General features: G+C 35.2%; 6 protein-coding genes across 6 annotated transcripts; 1 reads left to right on the top strand and 5 right to left on the bottom strand.

Annotated features, from left to right (window-relative positions):
* Positions 1-4,084: 4,084 nt before the first annotated feature.
* Positions 4,085-4,645, bottom strand: LOC112087114 (dirigent protein 21-like). Its single transcript, XM_024156969.1, has one exon. It carries the CDS (start codon positions 4,643-4,645, stop codon positions 4,085-4,087), a length of 561 nt encoding a protein of 186 aa, XP_024012737.1.
* Positions 4,646-4,937: 292 nt separating this feature from the next.
* Positions 4,938-6,289, bottom strand: LOC18019789 (dirigent protein 17). The gene is made up of 2 exons (XM_024156970.1): positions 6,162-6,289; positions 4,938-5,716 (listed from the first exon to the last, which is right to left on the bottom strand). The coding sequence occupies exon 2, from the start codon at positions 5,704-5,706 to the stop codon at positions 5,290-5,292; it is 417 nt and encodes a 138-aa protein (XP_024012738.1). The 5' UTR covers positions 5,707-5,716; positions 6,162-6,289; the 3' UTR covers positions 4,938-5,289.
* Positions 6,290-6,513: 224 nt separating this feature from the next.
* Positions 6,514-7,965, bottom strand: LOC18019788 (PLASMODESMATA CALLOSE-BINDING PROTEIN 5). The gene is made up of 3 exons (XM_006402746.2): positions 7,449-7,965; positions 7,253-7,280; positions 6,514-6,880 (listed from the first exon to the last, which is right to left on the bottom strand). Exons 1-3 carry the CDS (start codon positions 7,801-7,803, stop codon positions 6,724-6,726), a joined length of 540 nt encoding a protein of 179 aa, XP_006402809.1. The 5' UTR covers positions 7,804-7,965; the 3' UTR covers positions 6,514-6,723.
* Positions 7,966-8,201: 236 nt separating this feature from the next.
* LOC18019787 lies at positions 8,202-11,118 on the top strand. Its single transcript, XM_024157086.1, has 2 exons — positions 8,202-10,599; positions 11,062-11,118. Exon 1 carries the CDS (start codon positions 8,245-8,247, stop codon positions 10,585-10,587), a length of 2,343 nt encoding a protein of 780 aa, XP_024012854.1. The 5' UTR covers positions 8,202-8,244; the 3' UTR covers positions 10,588-10,599; positions 11,062-11,118.
* Positions 11,119-13,364: 2,246 nt separating this feature from the next.
* On the bottom strand, positions 13,365-15,785 carry LOC18019786 (basic leucine zipper 61). Its single transcript, XM_006402743.2, has 4 exons — positions 14,870-15,785; positions 14,565-14,655; positions 14,346-14,472; positions 13,365-13,787 (listed from the first exon to the last, which is right to left on the bottom strand). Exons 1-4 carry the CDS (start codon positions 15,496-15,498, stop codon positions 13,639-13,641), a joined length of 996 nt encoding a protein of 331 aa, XP_006402806.1. The 5' UTR covers positions 15,499-15,785; the 3' UTR covers positions 13,365-13,638.
* Positions 15,786-20,389: 4,604 nt separating this feature from the next.
* LOC18019785 (phenylalanine--tRNA ligase, chloroplastic/mitochondrial) lies at positions 20,390-23,424 on the bottom strand. The gene is made up of 10 exons (XM_006402742.2): positions 23,059-23,424; positions 22,659-22,852; positions 22,358-22,564; positions 22,125-22,242; positions 21,839-21,915; positions 21,388-21,567; positions 21,250-21,294; positions 21,029-21,133; positions 20,792-20,905; positions 20,390-20,580 (listed from the first exon to the last, which is right to left on the bottom strand). Exons 1-10 carry the CDS (start codon positions 23,258-23,260, stop codon positions 20,530-20,532), a joined length of 1,293 nt encoding a protein of 430 aa, XP_006402805.1. The 5' UTR covers positions 23,261-23,424; the 3' UTR covers positions 20,390-20,529.
* Between the last annotated feature and the right edge of the window lie 241 nt (positions 23,425-23,665).

The following is a 23,665-nucleotide window of genomic DNA, read 5'->3' as shown; positions in this document are numbered from 1 at the left end:
GTTGACAATTATTAGGTAAATGGGTTCATTATACTAACGTCTATGCCAAGTTAGTTTTGTACTCTTTGATCACATACTTAATAATTTGCTTGTAATTCTCTCTCTCTGTATTTATATGTACGTACGATGTTACTATTAATAGATAGAGAAAGATTTAGTTTCTCTCTCAAGGACTACCTTTTACTTCTTTCATCATCTCTCTCTGCATCATGCAAAGATGTTATGTAGAGAGTACTTAAAGGTCAGTGGTCCTTACATGCTGATCATTCAATAATGGCTAATCAACTTGTTGATGTCATCAGTAAAATTGAAAGCATTTGTCTGTGAGAGTCATCATCATGTAATCAAAATAAACCAAGTATAAACTAATATAATCATCAATATTTCATGATACTTCTAGACAAATTTAAACTTATGTGAGTTAATAAGTTTCCATGATTGGTCCGACACACATGATTTTGGCAAAATATCCGAATAAGAAAAAAGCATGCTATCTCACAGACAAATAATCGACCGATTCCCGACTCGATTTGAAACAGTTAAATAGTAAATATATAGTACACCAAAGTTATATTTCTATAAGAGTTTCGGTGATATCATACCATTACATGATTTATAAAACTTATATAACAAATGCGCCAATTCGGTCTACATCGAGACCACGAGCATGAAGACAAAAGAAGATAAAAATCTAGCTAACCACATCAAGAATATTTCATTAAAGAAAATTAACATCAAGAGAACCAAACAAACTTGTGCATTTTTCTTGCATCGATTAATATATAGTGTTCCATGTATTAGCTGTGTGGAGAGAAAGTATCTCGGTCGACTTTAGCTGAGTACAGAATCGTAATTAGTATTTTCATTGTGTACCACATTATGTGAGGTACGTATAGACTACGATCATGATACACATGTTAGTGAAGAGATTGAGGTTTTAGTCTTGAGGTTTTAAAGGCATAATCAAAAACTTAATATACAATATAATGGTGTTATTATCATATTTTAAAATCTGTCTAAAGCAAAATCTAAGACACTTTTACCTTATATACAATCGTGATTATGTACTTTTTAAGAAAATGTTGGGTAATAAACTGATAGCTAGCTTTGAGTTTTTGGTGGAAATTTAAAAATAAAAACATCATACTTTACAAACCAAACAAAACAGAAAATATTGGTGGGTCCGTAGAATGGAGTTGAACCCCACATGGCCTTAAAAGCCCACAAAGTCTCTCCGAAACCCTAACAGCAACACCTTTGCTTTGCCATTAAAGTCATAGTCATATGCTTCAGAGATTAGATGGCTTTTGGTGAAGGGACCATAAACCTCTCACTTTCTCTGCTTCATCTCCTCCTTTTCTTCGATGCAACTCCTCCACTACTCTGCTATCCATGTATCTATACTTTTCATATATACATTTACTTGTTCTTTCTCTTCTCCTTTTTTAAACAAAAAATAATAATAATAACAACAAAAAGATATATATGTGTTTATTTTGATTAGAGATGAGATTTTATCTAAAGTTAATTTGTACTACATGAAAAAATTCCGTAGACCCATAACATAATTCTTAGAATATCTGTTTTTGAAACAAGGTTCAAATCTAACTAGGTCGATCCATATAAAATAAATCATGCCAAAACGAACGCTTTCCAACGCGTCTAATTACGCACGATCACATGATTTGAACCGGATTAGACCTGAATTCTAAAGAATCAGAGTCAAATGAGGATTGGTTCGCAAAACCGCAAGACCTATCATAAACCTGGATTGAGTTAACTAATGAGCTCATGATCGCAATATACATTAATACATTGATAAGTAACAATTCAGTATATACATGAAAGAAGTGAAAAAAAAAAAAATCTTGAAAGACAAGCATGCCTTGTACCTTTAATAACATGTAACCCCACACGGTGTAATTACATCAATTTATCGTGATAATTATATGTTTTAGCAGATTAGAAACAGAATTTCTAACAGAACAAATTCAAGTGGAGTTAAAGAACATGAACCCACCAGTCTCTTTCAGAGTTAGACACTGTAGATTCTAACTCTATAGTATGTATACAATCAATGTTAATTAAAAAAAAAAACTAAGACTTTATTAGAGACCGGTCTAAAAAAATCTAAGAAAATGGTAACTTTGTTAGAAACCGATCTAAAAAATCTAAGAAAATGGTACCATTTTCGAAAATTAGACATATACCCTAATAAAAATGCATAGTTTTATATATATTTTTTTAATCACAATGTTTTAGGATTAAAAAAAAATGATAGATGAGTTTGATTTAATGTAAAATTTGTTTCGTATGGACCACCATTTATATTAATATAAATGGGGAAAGCATCTTTTCAGATATTGCATTAACGATGTTAGATGTATGTGGGGAAGCTTTCTCTAGATTGTCATATTGTATGTCTCCCGACCTCTTGTCAATTTTCATTTTTTCAAACATTTCCTATCTTGCTGAATTTAAATTTTGATAAGGTCAACAGCCCCTTGACTCTCCCTTAAATGAGACAGAAACTTTTTGAAACGAAACATAAAAATTAAATAGATTACGGTTATAATTCAAAATTTTAAAACATAAAACTAATGTTTGTAAACCGAATTGATATACCGGACCAATCCAACCTTAACCCGATAAAAAGGGTTTAGATTAGTCATTTCCGGTAATATTAGTTAACCATTAAATAAAACATGAACAATATTAAAAAAAAAACTATTGACTATGACATTGACATCTAATCTAGTGGTTTGTGTTAGTGTTATCACTTGGCTATTATTTTAGATTCGACCTCATATTATATGTTATTGACCAAAAAGAAAACTACTTGTTAAAAAAAAAAATTATCAATTGAAATCATTGTTCATATATAGCATTCGCATCTTCTATTACCAACTCAACCACATGATCCATGTGAGCGCGATTCAGTTTCAGAACATGCATCGGTTAGATTTTGGTATAGAATTTAGATTTAGGTTAATTGGCTTTAAATGTGATCAGATCCGTATTGGGCTTAGGCCCAGTTAGATCAAATACTCATCCACATTTCTGCAATGCAACATCGACAACGGCTGCCACCCACAAATCCGAAGGCGGTGATTAAGGATTATGAAATGTCTCACTCGTCGATGAGTGTTGTTAGACGCCAATGTTACACTATATTTTATATTTAAACTAATTTTCTTTTTTGTCCAAAGAAAACTACGTTTATTTTTAGATACATTAAAAACAAGAACAACAACAACAAGTGTAGCCAATCCATGTTGAAAATGGTCGTTGCTCTATAAAGTCAAGTGATCTTTTTAGTCGTTATATTGCGAAAATGGTTCAAGAGCTTGCATAATTGATACACAAAACAGAGTAATTATATTGTATTGGCTTGACAGCAAAACAGAGTAATTATTTAAAGCACGAATGTATGTATGTGTAAATTATATTCATATTGTTTGATTAATCAAAGCCACAGGGAAACACATAAGCAAGAGACGTGCTAACAAGCAAATTCTAACAAAATTTGTTCATTACCAATTCAACTACACATGACCCTAACGTAAAACTAATCCGTCGCTATTCGATTCGGCTTCATAAGCACTCCGCAAGACAAGCGGTGGCTCATTAGATTTTTGGTAAATGTACCGTAAAGATCAAATTATTAACGAAATAAAAGTTTCCACCAACGCAATGTTCCGAAGGTTAAATTATTTTGGTCATTGTCTCTATTATCTCATTGTTACTTTTACGGAAAATTTAACAAAACAATGAAATAATGAATAAAACTATTTTTTATATAGTAGGCAGTAAATCGTCTTGAAAAACAACGAAATATATATATTATCAACAAATTCACACCTACAGTACAGCTTTTAACCACAATCTCTTACAAGAAAATACATCAAAATCACAATATCAATTCAAAACTGAAAATAAAACATTTATTCCACCAATTTTTTTTCTTTTGGTATTCAACCAAAACTTCCGTTTTTCACCAAAAAAAAAAAAAAAAAAAATTGAAAAGAACAAAGAAGTCGATAGTTTTTTTTTTTTTATAAAAAAAAAGTAAAGAAGTCAATAGTTAATGCCAAACATAGACATTATACTCAACCACAGCATCTCCAGTCGTAGTATTGAACCGAACAGTCTTGGCTTGTGCATAACCTCTTCCGAACCTGAAAGCTCCCGTGCCTCCGACGATCGGTATCTCTCTCACCTTTGACATTACCGAATTCCGGCCATACATGGCGACGGTGCTGCCTGAAAACTCACCCTTCGTGAACACCAAGTTTAAAGCCATAAGCAGACCAAAAGTCTTCTGGTCGGACGATGAGTACATTCCTTGGGCTCTCCCAACTTCCTCTGAGGTGATGTTGGGCCCAACGGTCAACGGGTCGTCAACGACTGCAACCATACCAAAAGCCGATGCAGAGGAGTTTGTGTTGGGACCTGTAGCCACCACGACGGCCGTTGGTTTGTCTCCGGAGACAGTGTCGTGGAAGTAGAAATGGAGGTGGGTTAGCTTCTCCGGATTATGTCCTGGAAATCGTGACTTCACTGTTTTCGAGAAAGCTTCTGATTTTGTGATGGCTGTTACCAAAAGAAGAGCTGAGAACAGAGGAAGAAAAGGATGTCTAGCCATGGTTTAAAAAAAAATGGTCGTTGTTTCAGGCTATGTGTTGAATGTGATGGGGGTTATTTTTTGGAAGTGCTTGCATCATTTATACACAAACCAGAGTGATTAATTATTTGAAAGCAAACATGTATATAAATAATAGATTTGCTTGATAATAACAGCTAAAGTAAGAAGGATACGTGCTAACAAGCAAAAAGTATGAAAATCTTGGAATTATTCTTAAAATGTTTAAGGTAGATACAGATAAGTTTAAACAATTTGGAATGAATCAAGACAGAGAGATGTTCAATAAAAAAAAGTATGAAAAGTTGGAGACAATTATTAAACGCTTCCAAAAACATAGCTATCTAGTACCAAAGTTCTTTTTTCTCCGGACTAATACGAAACTTCATTCATTTTTCTAATTTGTTGTCAAACAAAAACCTTAAGTCTGACTTTTGAAATTTCATGATCATTGTACAAAAAAACGCTATTTATCACTAATGTTTCTACTATTCCATTGGTTCTAAGTAAGTAAGTTTTCAACAGTCTATTCAAATGTTACCAATATGAAGGCATAAAGGATGTAATCTTTCTTTCCTGCTTCACACATACTCACTCTTCGCGATAAGCCAAGACCCTTTTGTGTTGGAGTTCTTGGACTAGCGTTATTACATGCGTCCATATGCTTTGGCCTGTGATTGACGATTCTTGATGATCCACAACGAGATTGATCTGAGTGGGACAGTAACATCCAAAGGCAGAAGTACCTCTTCTAGCTCAGACCAGTCAAGTTCTTCAGAATCACCATCTTCATACTCAACCATGTACCACCCAGTATCTTTGTCGAACTTTGTCACCGTACCAGAATAGTACTGACCCAAGAAAAACTTCCGAACTTCTCTACCCTCAAGCCACTCGCCGCTTCCTACAGTGCCACTTGATATTGGCTCGTCTTTGGCAATTACACAATCTGTTTCAGGTTCTTCAGGCACACCATTGATAACAACTGCAGGCTCTCCCGGTATCTCAAAGATCTTTAGAGGAAGAGGCAGTGTTTCTGGATTAATGCTCACGGTGTTCTCCATTATGAGTTACCTTCAAAGAAAGAATATACAAGTGAATTTTTCAGATGCGATGGTGATCAACTGCAACAAATGCTTAAACAATATGATGAATGTGGATTCTGAAAAGATTCATACATTTTACTATAATGTTATAACGGATAAGAGATCATTAGGCCAACGAATTTCATTAGATTCGCATCTTTTTTCCTTCTAAATCATTCATCAACAGAAACAGAACCAAATTCAAGGAAAGTCAATCATAGCACATACGAAAAGCGCAAACTTGAACGAAACGAATCGATCTTTCTTGATATGCGATAGAAACCCCAAAATGAAATCCCTAAATCTTGTACGAGAACGATTGAATTGTCCTCGACATAATTCAGCATTTGATTAGCAGCACAAACCCTAATTCCACTTTAAGCATAAACGACACAATCGAGAGTCAAAACGTTAAAAGAAAAGAAGAGGCTCACCAATTTCGGCCGGAGATAGTCTATCGGAGAAGAAGATCGACGAGATTGGGCTACCGGCGTTCGTAGTTCGTCGAGTTTTCGGCGGCGACGGGAGGCGGGAGGTTTGCCAGCGCGAACAACTCTATTCAGGATGGACGAGGAATTCAAATCATTTATTAGGTCGGTTCAATTCGGGTAGGTGCAGGTACACTTTTCGGTTTTGCTAACCGGCTAATTTTATTTTCGTCATCTTCATTTCATTTTTAACTTCAAATGACCCAACTTTTAATTCCTCTGTCTTTGTGTTCCTTGTTCTGCATATTAATAGCGTATTATATGATTTTTCACATTAAATCTATAAGCTAATTTTGGTTGATAACATTACATCATTATATATATTCATTGACAAAGACAAATATCACTACCAATTCCCATTGAAGCTTATGTCGAAACAGACTCCATGCGAGATCGCAAAGTCAAAAGATGGCAGAAAATTAGATATTAGACCTATCTTCTTCATAGGTAGTTTGGTATAGATAAAAATGGCAACTTTCTCATGAATCATTGAGCTTGTGCGTGTGGCCTAAAGATGAATTATCCGTGTCATCGTCAATAATATGCTGCCAAAACCGATGAAGGCCAAGATCCAATTGCTGGAAATTCGTCTGCCATGGCTCATATCTGCTTGCCCTGCACCCATTGAAGTGTCTTCCGCTACTCGCCCATTGCTCACTCTCTTACTGCACATCCATGAGATTTACCAAGTATAGTCGAGTTACATAAGAATACATAACAAATGAGATCAGTTATAGATGGTGAAGGAGAATCATCAGTAAGAAAGAAAGCAACACAAAGAATACAAGATGTAAAACAAAAGGAAGTCAAAGACATTCCATTCATGTTCATCATGTATTGAACAGTATTAGAACCAAACCATTCTCCATTCATTCTTACCAAAACAAGATTTGCTCTTTTTAAGGAAACTGATGAGCATATAAGGAAATTGAAGAATTCATATCACCAAACCATCTTCCATATCATTAAACTTTACATCGATTTAGAAATGATCAAAAGCAGTTTGAAACATCACTCAAAGGGCACAAAGTTATTACCTCGAAGGGTATTTGCAAGTTCCTTGACCTGAAACACACACATGAGAAATGAATTCAACAAGCTACACAAATGTATATACCACATTGGAATCTGGAACTCAAATTCCCGAAAAGGTGATCAATATGATCCCTTATATTTAACTATCCTAACAGATAGAGATTTCGATTTCATGTTAAAAAAGAGAAGAGGCTATACTGGGATTGATAGAAGTAAGAGCAGCGTTGTTGTCGAAATTGCAAGCATCATCGGCGAGGCCGTTCTTCAGGTAGTAATTGTTGAATACATACGAAGCCATCTTCTGGATATCCGTCGGGTCGTTGCAGGGTCCACCTTGCTGGATCGGGCCGCAATCGGCGCCGCCTTGTCCACAAGCCCAATCGATCGCCGTCTGGAGCGACGAATCTTCCGCGTTGTTCTTCGCTACGCACCATAGCTCCACCTGCAACACTTGACCGCCGGCTTGCGCAGCCGCAACCACCATTAACATTGTCGCCGTCGCGGCGAGGAGAGAGAGATGCAGATGAAAACACCGAGAGAGAGACATAACCATTTCCGCAGAGAAAGAGAAGATCAAGCAAAGTAACGTTACGAAGAAGGTTCAGCGTTTTTTATAGCCCCTGATTCCCAATGGTACCAGAAAGTTACCGTTAAAGGTATCGGGAAAATGGAAGATCTAACAGTGACGCGATTCTGAGTGAGAATCGGAAGAGACGAAAGAGAGGAAGATTTGTGAATTTTTTGGATTTTAGCGGTTAATGATTGGAGATCTTGGGCCTCTCTTTAGGCCCATAAAAGAGGGAAAAGAGTGAGGTGGGGCCACATGAGGAGTTGGACTCTTTATCTCCCAAGGAATGTAAATTTGGGTTGCTCGGATTGATGACGTGTCTCTCTATGAATGGTTGATGTCCTTGAGAAGGGCGTTGAACTTTTGGCCTCGTGACCGTGAAATTGACTCAGTTAAGTTTTAGCATTTCCGAAGAAAAAATCAGCCATGGCTTCACCGTCAGATCCCACCGATTCTAGTCGAGAATCAGTTGCAGAGCCAGAAACACTTTCAACGAACCCTATTCTAATCCAGAAACCGAGCGTAGAGCAAGGAAGTGTTTCAACGGAGAATGCGAATTCTGTCGCTAACAAAGCCCTAAATCTAGACTCGACACAGGAGGAAACGCAGAACCCGCAGGATCCGGAGGAATCCGACGCTAGAGATCAGCAAACAGAGGCGTCGATTGAGGAAAGTAGGAACGAGGAGGACGATATGGACGCCACGCCAGCAATTAGCTCTTCGGTATACCGTCGTGGAGGTGGGTCGAAGCGAAAGAAAGTGAATCAGAAGAAACGCAAGCAGGAAGCGAAATCAAAGGAGAAGCTTGAGGTACTGCTAAAAACCTTGAAGCCCATTCCTTTCGTCCCAGCTGAAACCCTAGATTTTTCTCGGCATGAAAAGCTCTTGAAGACGCTAGGTCTCTGGGACTTTCTGCACTTGGAGTTCGACCAAAACATTCGTCAGGATCTAGTAGCGAACCTTGTAGCTTATTATAGTCCAGAGGGTAGATGCAGCTATGTGAATGGGGCTAGGATCAATGTCAGCCGTCCTGATTTGGCTCGAGCTTTGAAATTGCCTAAGAAGAAAGACATTGTCGTTACAGAGGAGGAGAGAGAGATTCTGGAGAAGGATGAATCAGTCAGGTTTGTCAAAGAGATTCTTTCAACTTGGGTTCTACTGCAAAGAGATGATATGTGGATTATGCCTGTTGAGGTAATTGAATGGGATAGGGATATAAAGCAAAAACAATTAGAAAAGTTAGATTGGGCTGCACTGCTCTGGTTCATGGTTGAGAAAGAACTGAAAGCGGAGCCTCCACTCGGTGACTGTTTTTTTGCTTCGCATATGCAGCTGTTGATCAAAACACAGAAAGAAGATTTGCTAAGGGAAAAATCTAGAGTGGCTGAGGAAGATGATGATGTAAAGGAGGTTGATTTTTTGGTAAAATCTCCAAAAGAAGATTCTTTGGAGGTTAAGGAGGAAGATGTTGTTGGTGCTGCAGATTCAGGAAGGTACGATTGTGCCACCGAGTCAAAGGAAGAAGAGAATTGTGTGCAAGAACATATGATCGAATTGAATCTTGGACAAGAGACTGTGTCAGAAATGGTCTCTGAGGAAGAGCAAGGTCCTGTTGAAGGACAGCCAATGGATGTTGAGGAAAATAAGAACGAAGAGGATGAAAAGTGGCCATGGAAGGAAGACAATCATGCTCCTCCTCCTCATTTCCTCCGCCGCTGCGATCATAGTAGTGCTAGAGAAGGAGAGGAAGAGAATAAAATAGAAGAACCCATGGAAATGGGAGAAGACGAACCAATTGAAGATTTCGAGGAAGAGGAAACCGAGGAAGATAAAGAAAAGCATGAAGGAGGGTTTCCCTTTTTTCCAAATGGGGATTCCCTTCATGGAGTTGGCCAAGAGAATCTCATGTTAGGAGATGCATCTCCTCTAGGTTATGGCTCTGGGTTACAAATTCATGGCAATTCGACTGGTGGTGATTTCCTTACTTCTAGGGTTGACATGCATATGGCTATGGGTTCAGGTAGTTCTTCACTGTTCGGAAATGGCAACAACAAGAGGGAGATTGATCACGAGAATGATATTTCCTATCATGCTCATAACCCCGGCAGTAAGAGGTTGAGGACTGAAGAACCCTCGTGGAATGAAAAACCTCCAGTTGAGATGTGCATGGATCAGATTGAGTACTGGATTGAAAAAGCTAGGATGTCATGTGCTGAAAAAGATCGAGAGCGTGGACAATCTGCTATGAACCAGGAATATCTGATGAGCGAACTGCAAAGAAAGGCAGAAATGATTCAGGATCTGGAAAGAACCAAGTTTGAGGAGCAACAGAGAAAAGATATGATGATCTATAGGCTTGAAAGTGAGCTTCGGATGATGACAAGCGTAGTAGAGGGATATAGGAAGGCTTTGAAAGAAACAAAAAAGGCATCAAGAGAGCACAGGAAACGTTGCCCTTTGCGTGATGAAGAAGCGGTCTACAAGGATGTCAAAGGTTCTGGAGGTTTAGTTCTGAGCAATACCGAAATTGAAAAGCTGAGATTGAAGCAAGAAGTGGAAGACAGGATTGCACGAGGTCGAATAGAGAGACAAATTGAGGAGTTTGGAAGTGACTGGCTTAAAGTATTTCAAGGACACATGGAAGCGGTAGAGTTGCTAACCGAGAGATTGACTGAGGTTGAAAATGAAGTGAAGATCTGTCGAGAAACACTTTCGGTAAGCAAGGATCATGAGACTTCTGAAGTTGCTGCTGCTACAGAAGAAACTTGAGATGCTCTTAAGGTACTTAACTACTCTCTTTTACTCAAATTTTCATCATAACGTTGCTCTCTTTCTTTGATTGGTGATAAAGCTTTATATTCCCTCCCTGTATTCATTAGATAGGAATCTTGAATCCGCTCTCGCATTTCCACGTTCCAAAAAGTACTTTGTGGTGTTAACGGATATATTAGATGAATAGTGAGAGTAGAATCGTGAAAGAGTGGAAAAACTATAGTTGAATAGGTTAATGTTAATTTAGTAGATAAACAGAATTTTGTTGTGGCTCAGTTATGATTCACGTATAATCATAATATTCCAATCATCTCAATTACATTAATCATTGTTTATCTCACAGTGTCGTTATAAGATCCACCACCAATGCTTGGTTTTCTTTTTCTTTCTCCTCTATGGCGTATTGGTTTTTTTTTTTTTTAAACTAAGTATATAGCTGATTTGTCTCGATGTTTTTTTCTTACCCTGTAGGTTTCTGCAAATCGGTGAAGCTGTTGAAGCTCGTTTAAACAAAAATCATTCTAGCCTCGTTTTGTATGAAAAAGACAATAATGGTCGAATTGCATCTCTTCTTAATCTTTTTCTAGGAAATGTTATCAACGGTTGTGATCAATGTCAGTCTTAGTTAGCACTGCCTTATATCAAACATTTAATCATCTTTGGGATTCGTTAACTAGTGCTGAACAGCTTCGATTTCGTTAACACATATCAGATTCCTGGTATTTCGAAGTGCGTGTCTGGTCTGTAGTATTCATATCGAGGTCAAATTGATCTAATCCAAATATATATTTTCAGTATTTTGAAAACCGGCCCGTTTGACAGGTACATAAGTTTTTTTTATCTACTTACTATATATTACATTACATCTATCGACCCATTAAACGGAAATGTTCTTTACCCATTTGACCTAGACCTGTAGTCTAATACTTTGTGATTATGTCGTTTGATCACTAAAAATTAGCGATATCCATTTTGTTGATCAGAAAACGATATCCCCGTTTTAAAAAAGAGAGGAATCTTAGGAAACATATAGTAAAACGAAACTTACAGGGAAAATGTTAATTTATTTTTCTTTGTGGTATGTAATACTGTAAAGATGTTAAAAAAAAGGGATATAAACATGTTTTTATACCCAATAAGAGGGATTGGGTGTTAAAACCAAAAAGAGAGAGAGAGAAATCCAATGAAAGGAACGAATTGGTATTGGCACTGACATAAGTTCAAACACTGAAACTGACAACATCTCGCTTTCATACATATCCCAACACAATACCACTAAGACCATCTCCAACCATGGTCTCTACTTAGAGAATTTAATCATATTTTTTAATAGTTTTTTGTTCACTTTAATGTTTTAGAACCTGTTATAGATTTTTTCATTTTTTGGTGTCCAATGGTAATATCTAATGGGAGACTCTAAAAAAAAAAATTGTTTTTATTATTTTTTTTTAAATACCAACAATTTATTAATACAAATTATTTCATTGATTTGAAATTTAAACATAGAATACAGAAAATTAAATTATAATTTGAAATTTAAACATAGTTGTAATCTTGAATTGTACTAAACTTATAATTGAAATATAGTTGAAGAAAATAGAATTTTGGAGTTTTAAATAGTTCAGCTGAGAAAAAAAATTTATTAAAAAAATAAAAATAAAAAATATTTAACCAATCAAACATTGTCACATATGAAGTTCAGAAGAATCTCTAAAAATCCTAAAACAAGAGACGTTTCTACTTTTTCTAACCATTAAAATATTAATTTTAATGCAAAAAGAATACTAGAACCCCACATCATATCAACGATGGAAGTGGTCTAAGCTCTGTCTTTTAAAACTTATCCTCTTCAGTTTTCTTTTTAATTATAATCCTTTTAAATTTAATCTTCCTATCTTTGGAGCTTTCCTCTGTAACTTTATTTTTTCCTCTTTTTAACTTTGACCGTCTCCTTCCACCTTGGAAAGAAATTTTAAAAGATCAATTTCTATTCATTTAAACATTATTTACCACGGCTAAGCAAATAAAACAAAACAAAATTAGAAAGAAGAGGAAACAATGCCAATCATGTAGCGAAACCGTAGTGGTCCAGCCCAAGGAACATAGCACGTGAACTTACAGCTTACTCTTCAGATGTCTCCACGTTCCCCCTTTCTTTCTTTCTTTTTTTTTCCCTTATTTTTCACCCCACATTTTCAGATTTGACCCACTTTGACCCCAATTTCTCAGAAAGGTTTTGATTATATAAAAAAAAGTTCATCAATACTTTTTTCTCTATAATTTCCGCCATTGATACTAGGGGTGATACTATTCGTTAGCTGTTTGTGTTTCTAATAATTATACACATGACCATCTAGATTCTATATGACATCATCTACATCCAGGCCCTACGTTAAGAAATAGTAACATTTTACATTCTTACTTGTTGTTTTTGTCAATATTAAATCATTATATAAGTAATTGGTTTTTCTCTCCTAATAATGAAATAATCTCGTATGAGTTTTTAAGGAATGAGAAATCGCTTTCAGGCACTTCAAATATAAAATCTTAAAACTATTTGTAAAAACTTTCATGGTTCGATAAGATTGTTCGTTCTGTCATTCGAAACAAGTAAAAATTATTACTTTTTTATTATATGGATGCATGAGACATATCAAAATTTGAAACATGTGATAAAAATGCAATCCTTAACTATTTGATCATCCAAACTTTGCCAAGAAATTGATGAAGAAACAACTATTCAGGAAATAAATCAAGAGATTAGTAGACAATGCTTAGACACTCCAACAAAAAAATTGAATAAACAACAAATCAGCTAAGTTCTTTTTACATATCATTCCCACTTTCCCCCCTCCCACTCCATAAGACAAAAAAAAAAAAAATCAGATACATTAAAGCAAATTCATCACAACTTAAAAAAATGTGATTAGATTAAATAAGAATGTCTTCTTCTTTGATAAATTAACTTCTTGACATAAAGAGGTTTTATTGTCAGGAATCTTTTCGCCACGCATGTAGAGATAAAATCTTAATGAATGAAGAGCAGCTTTAGGCATTGAGGAGCTGCTCTTTCTCAACGGACGGTTTGATATCGGCCGGAGATTGGTCGGAGACATTATTCTCCATCTTCTTGAGGCTCTGTTGGTGATATACTTGTCGAAGTCTCTCTATTTCTCTCTTCAATGCTTCTTGGTGAGCTGAAAATATTATTTTATAATCATTGTAAAATATTAATTTATAATCATTGTAATTATTATCAATAAACCTCAAAGTTCACATGTTTCATCTATACTTTTGTCATATGAACACACATGGACAGTTGTTGTAGCTTATTAATCAGGCTATTAATTGTTAATGTTATAATTTATGATCACTAGCTAGACCCATACTATATATAAAAATGTTATAATAAAATAATTAGTAGAAAGTCCATAAACCCTTAAAACTAAGAAAACCATATCAACAAAAATTATTCATGCTTGAACATACATATATATATATATTATAATATAATTCATGTAAAGTTTTTAGTTATATGAATTTATGAAGCATGCATATTGGCCGAGCCTAGATATAAATACTTTTTTTTATAAAAGCCTATATATTGTCAGTGATAATTAAATACATGGAGTGAAAATAATGGTAAAAATAGTAATAGAATATAACTTGATAGTCAGACATTTTTTTATATATCCTAAATAACGTAATTATAGAAAAATGAATTTAAAAGAAATTAAGATATATAAGGAAATTACCGTCTTTGAAAATCTTGTCTTGGGCCAGAGCGGCGATTCGTTGCTTGATAGCACTATTGTCGACGTTGAGAAGCAATCGCTGGTGATCCAAAAACGCAACTCTTGGCGATAACACTGAAACTTCCGTCTTCATTCCACAATTTTTCATCATAAGTTAGTATTATACAATTTTCGCTTATACATTAACATATATACTGTATATGTGTGTGTAAATTTTACCTGCAATGAAGTAACGCTCCGTTCGAGCTCTGATATGTATTGCAGTTTCCTCACCCTTGATCTCTGTGCTGATTGCCTATTTGCTAAAATTCTGTAGAAAATTTCAGCAAAAAATTAAATTATTGTTATCGATGTGACTCTAAAATTTTTAACTCTTTTTTTTTGTTGCTGTTTTAAATCGGTATATCTGTACGTGCATGCATGACCTTCTTGGTTAATTTTTTTTTTGTTTTTTGAAACACCTTCTTGTTTTTTTTTCTTTTATTTGAAATCATAATTTAACAAACAAGAAAATGATAAATTACCTTTTAACCCTTTTGGGATCATGAATCCGATTACCGGAGCTTCCGCCGGAGTTTTGATTCGCCGACGGACCGTCCTGTGGCTCCGTCTTGCATTGGCTTTGAACCTCGTCTGATTCGTTGTAATTGTTACCGGCGACGTTGTTTTGATTGGCTGTGGTGTCCATGTGATTATGATCGGACGGTGGTGGCTCTTTGTTGTCGTCGTCGCTGAGGCTATTGTGATCGGACGGCGTGGAGGTATTGGAAGAAGAACGCGTGGGACCTACATTGTTGTGATGATGATTGTGGTGGTTATTGTTGTTGTTGTGGTTTTGTTGGTGTACGTCGTCGTTGAACATGGACATGAATTGCTCGTCGTCGAACCTGTCGAAGTGGTGGTTTCCGACGCCGGAAGAAGGTGCTTCGAGGAAAGCGATGGAGTCGCTGATTGAACGACGGTGAGTGCCACGGCGAGTCGCTGAGAAGTCGAGAAACTCATCCATCCACGACGGGTTGTTTTGCTGACCGGCGGTTACTGCGGTTGCGACGGCGGTTGCGGCGATGGATGGGAGTTTTTGGGAGGAAAAGTCAGGCCAATGTGGCGTCGTCGTCGTCGTCATGGTTGGGATTTTTGGAGGGAGTTGTGCCATTAATGAGCTTTTTAATGGCACACCAAAACCAAAAACAAAAAACTTTGTTGTTTATTGGATTTTCAGAAATGAAAGGAAAAAAAAAAAAACCCTTGAACTGAATTACGAGGAGATGAAAATTAAACAAAGGGAATGATCAAAGTTTGAGTGAGGATCAAGGAATTTAGAAATTTAGATGATCAAAGTTCTAAAACAGATGAAGAGCTATTAGAGAGAGAGAGAGAAGGAAGGAATGGGGAACGAACCAGAGTAACTAAAATGGCTATGTATAACAAAGAGTAGTTATACAAAACAGAAGTAAGAGATATAGAGAGAGGGATGCATGAGATAAGATAAATTTTATAATAGAAAAAAGCTAAAAAAATCAATTAATAATATATATGGATTCGATCTCAAAGGGTTTATATCTCTGAGTGGGGTCACATGGGGGGAGAGAGAGATCGGACAGCTATGAAACAGCTGTTTGGGAAGAAAAAAGCTTTGAGAGGTCTTAAGAGAAAAATGGAGAATCAGGCAGCACGTGCTCTTAGTGAACCCCTCTCCCTTAATTTTGTTTGCTTAATTATTTAGTCTCCCTTTTTTTATTCTTTTACAAAAATGTATAATATAATAGTGATTCTTGGGAAACATTCTTATAGATGCTTCTCTCTTCCACATCTCCCGCTTTTCTCTCCTCCCGTTTGATCATTTCCTCCGCCTTGATTCCTCTTGGCCGTCCGTCGAGCTGACACATGGCCAAGTGCTACCGGATGCTCGTATTTTAATTTCTCTCTTTTATTATATGGAAATCTTTTGAATTTTATGTAAATGATTATTTGTATACCACTAATCGATTGAAAAGAAACGCTTGTATAACTTCTTAAGCTTTGGTTTAGGTTTCGCCTACCATAGATAAAGGATCCGGGCCGAAACCTAAATGATCAAGTGGTACATGCAAAAGTTTACAAAGAGTAAATTCGAACCTTGACTAGTAACGAGTTTACACCCTTAGCCCTAGCTAAACATGGTTTTATCTGGCACTTCATTAATTGTATGTTATGTATGATTTTAATGTTTTTCTTTTGTGGTAAATGTATGATTTGAATGTTACCAAGTGCATTTTTCATAATCATCTATAAATTAATATCTATCAGTAAATGTTACCATGTGACTCATTGTATACAGCAAACAAAATTCTCTAATGTTGTGACAAAAAAAAAAATTATAATGTTGTTTAGTTTAACGCACAATTACATACAATGCAAATATCATAATACATAAGGTAAATTGAAATGGTTATAATGAAATGATCATAAGCAGGAATATGGAAGCTACCCATCTTGATTTCCATGGGGTTGTAGTTCAAGCGGTCAGAGACCTCATTGTGTATGGACATTAATGAGTTGATAGCAGAAGAGTGGCCACTTTATCAAATGACAAAGAAGAATAGTCCACTACAATTAATACATTTCTCTTTCTGTCCTTCACATGTACAATTTAGTTTATAGAAAAGCATATATATATATATATATGTATATATATATCTATATGTAAATTAGTTCCCTCTTTCTATAAACAATCTAATAACAAGAAAATCAATCATTTGTATAAATTTATGACAGTGCAATGCTAATTATATATATTAAGATACAATGGAATAGAGGATATGAATTAAGTGGGCTGCTGAGAGTAGTGGAAGAGTGGAGAGATAGAGAGAGATGAGCTGTTGAAAGAGCAAAAGAAAAGGAGAAGTGAAGAAGGGAACCATGTTCATGTGTCAGAACATGTGCTTTGTTTTTATTTTTTCCTAAAATATTTTGTGACTTGTGAGACCTCTCCCTCTCTATTTGATTTGTCCCCAAACCAAAGCTCCATGTAGGCCAATCCTTTTTATTCATTGTTTTAAAACACTACCCAAGAGAATTTATTGAATCAAATTCACTATGTAGATAATATTTTCCTTGATAATAAATATAGGAATTTTAAAATATGTACATGAATAAAATGAATTGTTAATTAATGATATAACAAAAAACTATATATGTCAGACGACCTTGGCTCGATATATTTCTGAATTTTTCATCCAGGTTTCTTTTCATCCAATCTCACAACTTTTCGTAACACTTCATTATATTGTAAAAAGGTTTTCTATTGCAATAAAAGTTTACATAACATATATATATATATAATATATGTGTGCTAAATATCAGTAGTTCATTGACAAAAGAAATATATATATATATATAGGTAGTTAAAATAATTTTAATGTATTATTTTAACTATTTTTAGCTTTAGAACTATATATATATATATATATAACGGCCCAACGATCTATTGTTTTAATGTATCACTACTCATATGACACATACAATTCATTATTTTTTTCGTTAGTACCCTCTTTACTCAAAACAACCCAAACAGTAGTGGTTGTCTTCTAACAAAGTATTCTAGGAATATTCTCTTTAATTTTCTACATAAGACCAATCTTCAAATTCCTACAACAAGCCCGGCAACAACAACATTTAACGAGATGTTGCAGAAATTTAAATAACGGTTTTTTCAAAGTATATTGGACGACTTTGACACGAAAATAAATACTTTTACTTAAACAAAAAAAAATTCGCTAACTAATCAGTAAAATTTGGAAATGGTCAGTATTTACGGCATTGGCTGATCATATGATTAGCTATAGAGAGATACATAATTAGCTGTGTTAATTAGTGATTAGAATGTAATTTTTTTTTTTAACATTAAAATCTAAGTGAAAAAGAAACAAGACAAGAGTGTATAGAAAGCTGTTATTGTTTTGCAGTGTATACGCGAATTAAGATTCCACTTAAGAGGAAAATCCTTATAAAACCCCTCTTTTTGTTCGAAAAGTTTACATATAAAAGGTTATAATTTTTCGGTGTAAAAGAAGTAAAACATATACTATAAAAATGTTATGTAGTAGTAATGTTTGCAACTTCTCCATTAATGTATAAAATTGAAAGCGGTTTGCCTGTGAATACAAACATGTTCATGCAAGTGTGCTTCCATGTGCTTCTTCTCTCATTCTCAATCCACCCAATTCTACTTCACATGTGAATATATATATATATATATATATATATGTGTGTGTGTATAGAGTGTAATGGGGAAGGAATAATGTATGTATGCACATCTCTATTGTTTATACGTTCCGTGCATATACAAATACATACTGTGGTCCGCAATGTTTTTTTCTTATCGGTTTACGACCTTCAAAATATTTCTTTAAGCATTCTTATTTTTGATTTTTGACAACACAAATCGATTTCAATAAATTGTGTAAAAAAATAGCATGGCTTAAATTATTAATCCTACCAAAAACTTATATAAAATTTTAACATTAAAGCAAAAAAAAAACTTATATAAAAAGACGAAAGATTAACATCCTCCGTAAAATCAATACTCAATCAAGTGAGTTGTTCACATTCATTTGTAATATAGGCTCAAATTCAACTTTTTCAAATATTGGTTGGATATGAAAGAATGGGCTCATTCCCATTTTTCAAGTATTTTTGTAAGTGCACAAATTTCAAAAATGCATTTAGCTTAATAATATCTTGAGACCAGCAGAATGATTGAGCATTGAGAATCGGAATATCTGACACGACAAATCAAATGTGACAGATTATTATTAGATAAAGTAGTTAATGTAGGCTTAAAGCCTCATGACACCAAATTGTTAATATAATTCGGGTTTTAGTAGAAAGACTAAATACTACGTATTTACCAAACCAATTTTAACATCTCGTTTGTTTAGAAAGGTAGATTTTTCTCTTCAGGCCAAAAGAATATACTGTCGTGCATCTGATGATCATAAGTAAACCGAAAAATTAAACAAAATAATCATAAATAGGAAAATTGTGGAAATCAATTCCAGCCCATAAAATTGGGGGCAAAAGAGAAAAACATACGGAATCTTCCGTAACGGTTCGTACATGATTTCACTGTCATATACGGCCACAAATCACAACACTGCAAGTCTGCACATTTTCCCGATCCAAAATCTATTTAATTACTACAAAATCTCAATTTGTATAATATAATGATAAGATGGATCACCCAATTTTTTTTTTTAAAAAAAGTGTGTAAATATTTCTCTTTTGTACGAATCTGACAACAACAAATATACATGGTAAAAACTGTTGGGAAACAAACAACCAGTGTTTTTAATAGGGTTTTGCTGTTGCTCGATCGTACCAATTTTTTCGTGATACTAAAAACATATACTATAAATATATTTAAAACTGTTAACTGATAACTAAGTTTTTTTTTTTTAATTGACCAATGACTGATAACTAAGTTACACGGAAGCTACGCGTTCACAACATAAAATACAAAATAAAAGAGAAGAAAAGCATCGAATTTTAATACAGTTCAACTTGTGACTAATGATTATGCATGTTACCGTGTTTTAGTGAATTGGAAAAGCTTGATCTGAATGAATAATAACAAAAGGCAGTTTGTATATGATAAATATATAATCAGTATAATAAGGTGGGGAGCATAAGTAACGTGAAGGCAGTTTGATCTGTCGGGAAAGTTTTATACTTTATGGTCCTAATGGAAATTAGATAAGGTAAAGTAGTTTTCTCTCTCAACTCGTGAACCCATCATTTGTAAGAAAAAAAAAAACGATATATATTGGCTTAAAAATGTCATTAAAATCACAAATAAAAGTACTTCCTATCCTCTCATAAACTACACATTTTCCATAATTTGATTTCCAACGATTTTCAACAGAGGGTAGATAATTGAATGTGGGCCATAAATGGGCATCCAAAGCCCAATTATCTTCTTTGTGTGAACTAAAAAGTATCTGCAAGCTCTTGTTGATTATGTTGTAATGTTGGATCATTGAAAATTTGTATTCTTTCCTTTAGAATTAAAAAAAAACAATGTACATATATTTTATTTGAAGGTAATGAATTCTCTCCCAAAAGTAAATAATATAATATAAGAATTACAAAGTTGAAACTTGACATGTTCATCATCGTCTGCAGCAACTCTACTATTCAAAATTTCTCACCTTAATTCAACATTTAGCTTCCTCTGCACCTCATCACGCACCTTACTCTGTATTTGGAAAAATCACCATTTGAAAACAATTTAACACCAACACATAATAGTAACACCTCCCTACTAAGATTTGTCATATGACTATTTGAAAAGTATAACTTTAGCTATAAAAAGGTTTTCCATTCGTTTAACAAGTTCCCTTTAATTTATGCTTTTTCCCAATGGTAATTTATGGATCAATGACGAAAGGAGAAGCAAAAATGATTACCTGCAGATCATTAATCTCCTCGTCAGTAAGAGAGCGCTCCATGGAACGGAACACAATTCTGTAACAGTGACTCGTCATACCTTTCTTATTCGTGAAATTGTCAATTAACTTCACCTGTGCATCGACAATAAAGTCTATGAACAATCACACTGACGAATGTAGGAATGCTGAAATTTAAATCTTGATTCCTGTAAAGTAGGTATCCTCTCCCAACCAATCAAACGACAAGGAATGTACCTCTTCAACAAGATCCCCAGCAATTCCTCTAACAACTTCACAAAAGTTATTCTCTGTGAATGATTCACTGATCCAGAAACTGATGTCCTTGTAACATGGAGGATACTGCAGAACAAAATTTTGTTTATCCCCCGTTAAAGCTAGCAGGACAAATGAGTTTTGGGACTGAAATTCATTTGACAACGAGTAATGGACATGAAGATGGAAATAGATTGCTTTACCTTTGAAAATGGCTTGAATTTGACTCCGAGCTCTCCTTTTCCAAACTGCACGTAAACGTCAAATACACTGATATGAGAAAAGAAACCAAATTTTGAGACGATTAATTTCAACATCCTAATTTTGTAAGCTGGAATCACCTGGGACGTAAACCGTTCATCGTCTGACCAGAAAAGTCTTATATCAGGGATGTCAAACAAAACCATAGCAAGTCGCTCCAATCCAAGTCCAAAGGCCCAAGCAACATTATTTTCTAATCCGCTCTGCTTCAGAATTCCTTGTTCCGTCACCCCACAGCCCAAAACCTCCAACCAGTCTTCCTGAATCAATAACCAGATAACACTTGCGTTAGATGAGAAAAAGAAGTTTGTGTAACTACTATAATTGATAGCCAAAAACAATTCTAACATAAGTGTCCAGCCTTTCCCACGTGTAAATTTGAATCTACAATATGTCATAATCGATCCACCAAAAAAAGACCAATCTGTTTTTCTGTTTTTAGATAAAAGAGACCACACAAAAGTAGAAGTATGTCTCTTTAAATCAGAGCAAGCATATGATTATGCGAAGTTTCAGAATGGAAAAGATCACCTTAAAATATATCTCAAGCTCGAAAGATGGTTCGGTAAATGGGAAATATGTATCAACCCATCTCATCTCCACCGCACCTGGCAGCCAAAACAAAGTTAACATTAAAGAGTCACAGACACACAAGCTTGTTCTATGTTAAATTGTTTCATCAAAACATCTGCATCTTCATCTTAAAGTTGATGCTATAATCATTCATTCGTAACAACTCTCCTTTGAAATTAACTGTGAACTAGCTGAAGAATATACATAGCTGAGGATTACTTGTGTTGAATGGATCTTAATTTACCAAACAAGTGACGTGCCAATCCCTCGAGACATTTCTTTAAATCCTCAGCAGCATATAATGTGGAATCCATGCCAGACTCGCTCCAGTCCTCGGGAGAAAAAACACAAAAGCCTTCCATCTGTATGAGATTAAAGATAAAACATACACATCTTGTATAAGAAAGACATGATGTCGAGCCTAAACAGCCCAAGTAAGAAAAAATTAAAAGCACAGGGGCCTCAAGAATAGAACACCTGATGGAAAACAGGATAATGAGTAGAGTCGATAGAATCTCTACGGTAAACATCCCCGGTTACAAGGAAACGTCTATGACCTTTCCTCAACAGCTCAGCTTGATGAGCACTTGTATGGCATCTCAACACAGTTTGGGAGTCTACATAGTACGTGTCATTAAGGCTTCTGCTTACATGATCAGCAGGGACTAGCACATCATCAAAGTTCTGATACCGAAAACAAAAAAAAAAACAAAGTTAAAAGACACGCATAAACATTCCCAGACAAAAAAAAAAGCAAGCTTGAGTATGGAGAGCTTACTTGCTTGGTGGAAACAATTGGGGAAAGGTCTTCGATTTTCTCAAACTTTTTGGAGTAATTGGAATCGAAGTAGTCGTAAATAGCATTTTTTAAAATCCCAATCGGATGTTTATCCCTTCTGTGTAGCTGCATTCCTAGTTTAGAGAAAATCGAGTCTGGTACATTGTTTGTAGGATCATCATCTCTCACCACATCTGCAAATTCCTCCATTTGACAATCAAAAACATCCAAATTTACATTAGAAACAACATTAAAGTAATATAGAAAAATGTAAAAAACTCGACTTCTTATCGAGCAAGTCTGATGTTATAGCTCTTCTCTTGTTATCCATAACAATCCACTAACGAGCTTATACTAAATCAAATTCAAAAACTCGGTTTCACAAATCAGAAGTACGAACCATTTCTAGCGATAGTGACGCCACCGATGTCAACAGCAGAGACGATGGGGAACCGCCGCTTCTTCATTTTGGGGAGAGGTGGAGAATAAACTGCCGTCGAGGAGAACGAAGAAGCGAAAGAAAACCGTTTGAATCCATTGCTAGAGAAAAGAACTACTGAAGCTCGACTGAAGATAGTGGACTGAACTGAGAAAATGGTCATGGCGTCTCGAATTGGGTAGACGCAGCCAATCCCTTGAATTGTAAACGAAAAATAGCAACGAGACACACCGCGAAGATAAGCCTCCGATGACGAAAATCGCGGCGGCGACTGGCGGCTGCAAAGAGAAGCGAGACGGGAAGAAAACAAATATCGCCGATTGGGTGGAAAGATGACGTGTCGTTAGTAGCAGTAGGGTTGGATGGATTGAATTCAGTAATTGACTACTTTACCCCTTCTCAAAATTACTAAAAATTTGCAAATTGACTCTTTATCTTTTCATAAATGACGTACTGAACCTTCATGTTTTTTCAAGACCTCCATTTTCCCAAGTCGATGTCGATACCTGTACTTTTGATCTCTGATTTTAAAATCACAAATCTTAATGAAAAAGAAAAATGGAGAAAT

Source organism: Eutrema salsugineum, unplaced genomic scaffold, assembly GCF_000478725.1.
Source record: "Eutrema salsugineum unplaced genomic scaffold, Eutsalg1_0 scaffold_19, whole genome shotgun sequence".
In the NCBI taxonomy this organism is placed as follows: domain Eukaryota; kingdom Viridiplantae; phylum Streptophyta; class Magnoliopsida; order Brassicales; family Brassicaceae; genus Eutrema; species Eutrema salsugineum.
The sequence above is the reverse complement of the archived record's forward strand: the minus strand, read 5'-3'. Positions and strand labels throughout refer to the sequence as shown.

Coding starts and splice junctions, on each gene's coding strand:
- LOC18019785 (XM_006402742.2), bottom strand. CDS start 23,260: ATGACCATTTTCTCAGTTCAGTCCACTATCTTCAGTCGAGCTTCAGTA. Junction 21,134..21,249: donor AATTCAAGCCATTTTCAAAG/GTAAAGCAATCT, acceptor TTTGTTCTGCAG/TATCCTCCATGTTACAAGGA. Junction 20,906..21,028: donor CTGGGGATCTTGTTGAAGAG/GTACATTCCTTG, acceptor GTCGATGCACAG/GTGAAGTTAATTGACAATTT.
- LOC18019786 (XM_006402743.2), bottom strand. CDS start 15,498: ATGGCACAACTCCCTCCAAAAATCCCAACCATGACGACGACGACGACG. Junction 14,656..14,869: donor GATCCCAAAAGGGTTAAAAG/GTAATTTATCAT, acceptor AATTTTCTACAG/AATTTTAGCAAATAGGCAAT. Junction 13,788..14,345: donor AGACAAGATTTTCAAAGACG/GTAATTTCCTTA, acceptor TAATATTTTCAG/CTCACCAAGAAGCATTGAAG.
- LOC18019787 (XM_024157086.1), top strand. CDS start 8,245: ATGGCTTCACCGTCAGATCCCACCGATTCTAGTCGAGAATCAGTTGCA.
- LOC112087114 (XM_024156969.1), bottom strand. CDS start 4,645: ATGGCTAGACATCCTTTTCTTCCTCTGTTCTCAGCTCTTCTTTTGGTA.
- LOC18019789 (XM_024156970.1), bottom strand. CDS start 5,706: ATGGAGAACACCGTGAGCATTAATCCAGAAACACTGCCTCTTCCTCTA.
- LOC18019788 (XM_006402746.2), bottom strand. CDS start 7,803: ATGGTTATGTCTCTCTCTCGGTGTTTTCATCTGCATCTCTCTCTCCTC. Junction 7,281..7,448: donor TCTTACTTCTATCAATCCCA/GTATAGCCTCTT, acceptor TGTGTGTTTCAG/GTCAAGGAACTTGCAAATAC. Junction 6,881..7,252: donor ACTTGCAAATACCCTTCGAG/GTAATAACTTTG, acceptor ATGGATGTGCAG/TAAGAGAGTGAGCAATGGGC.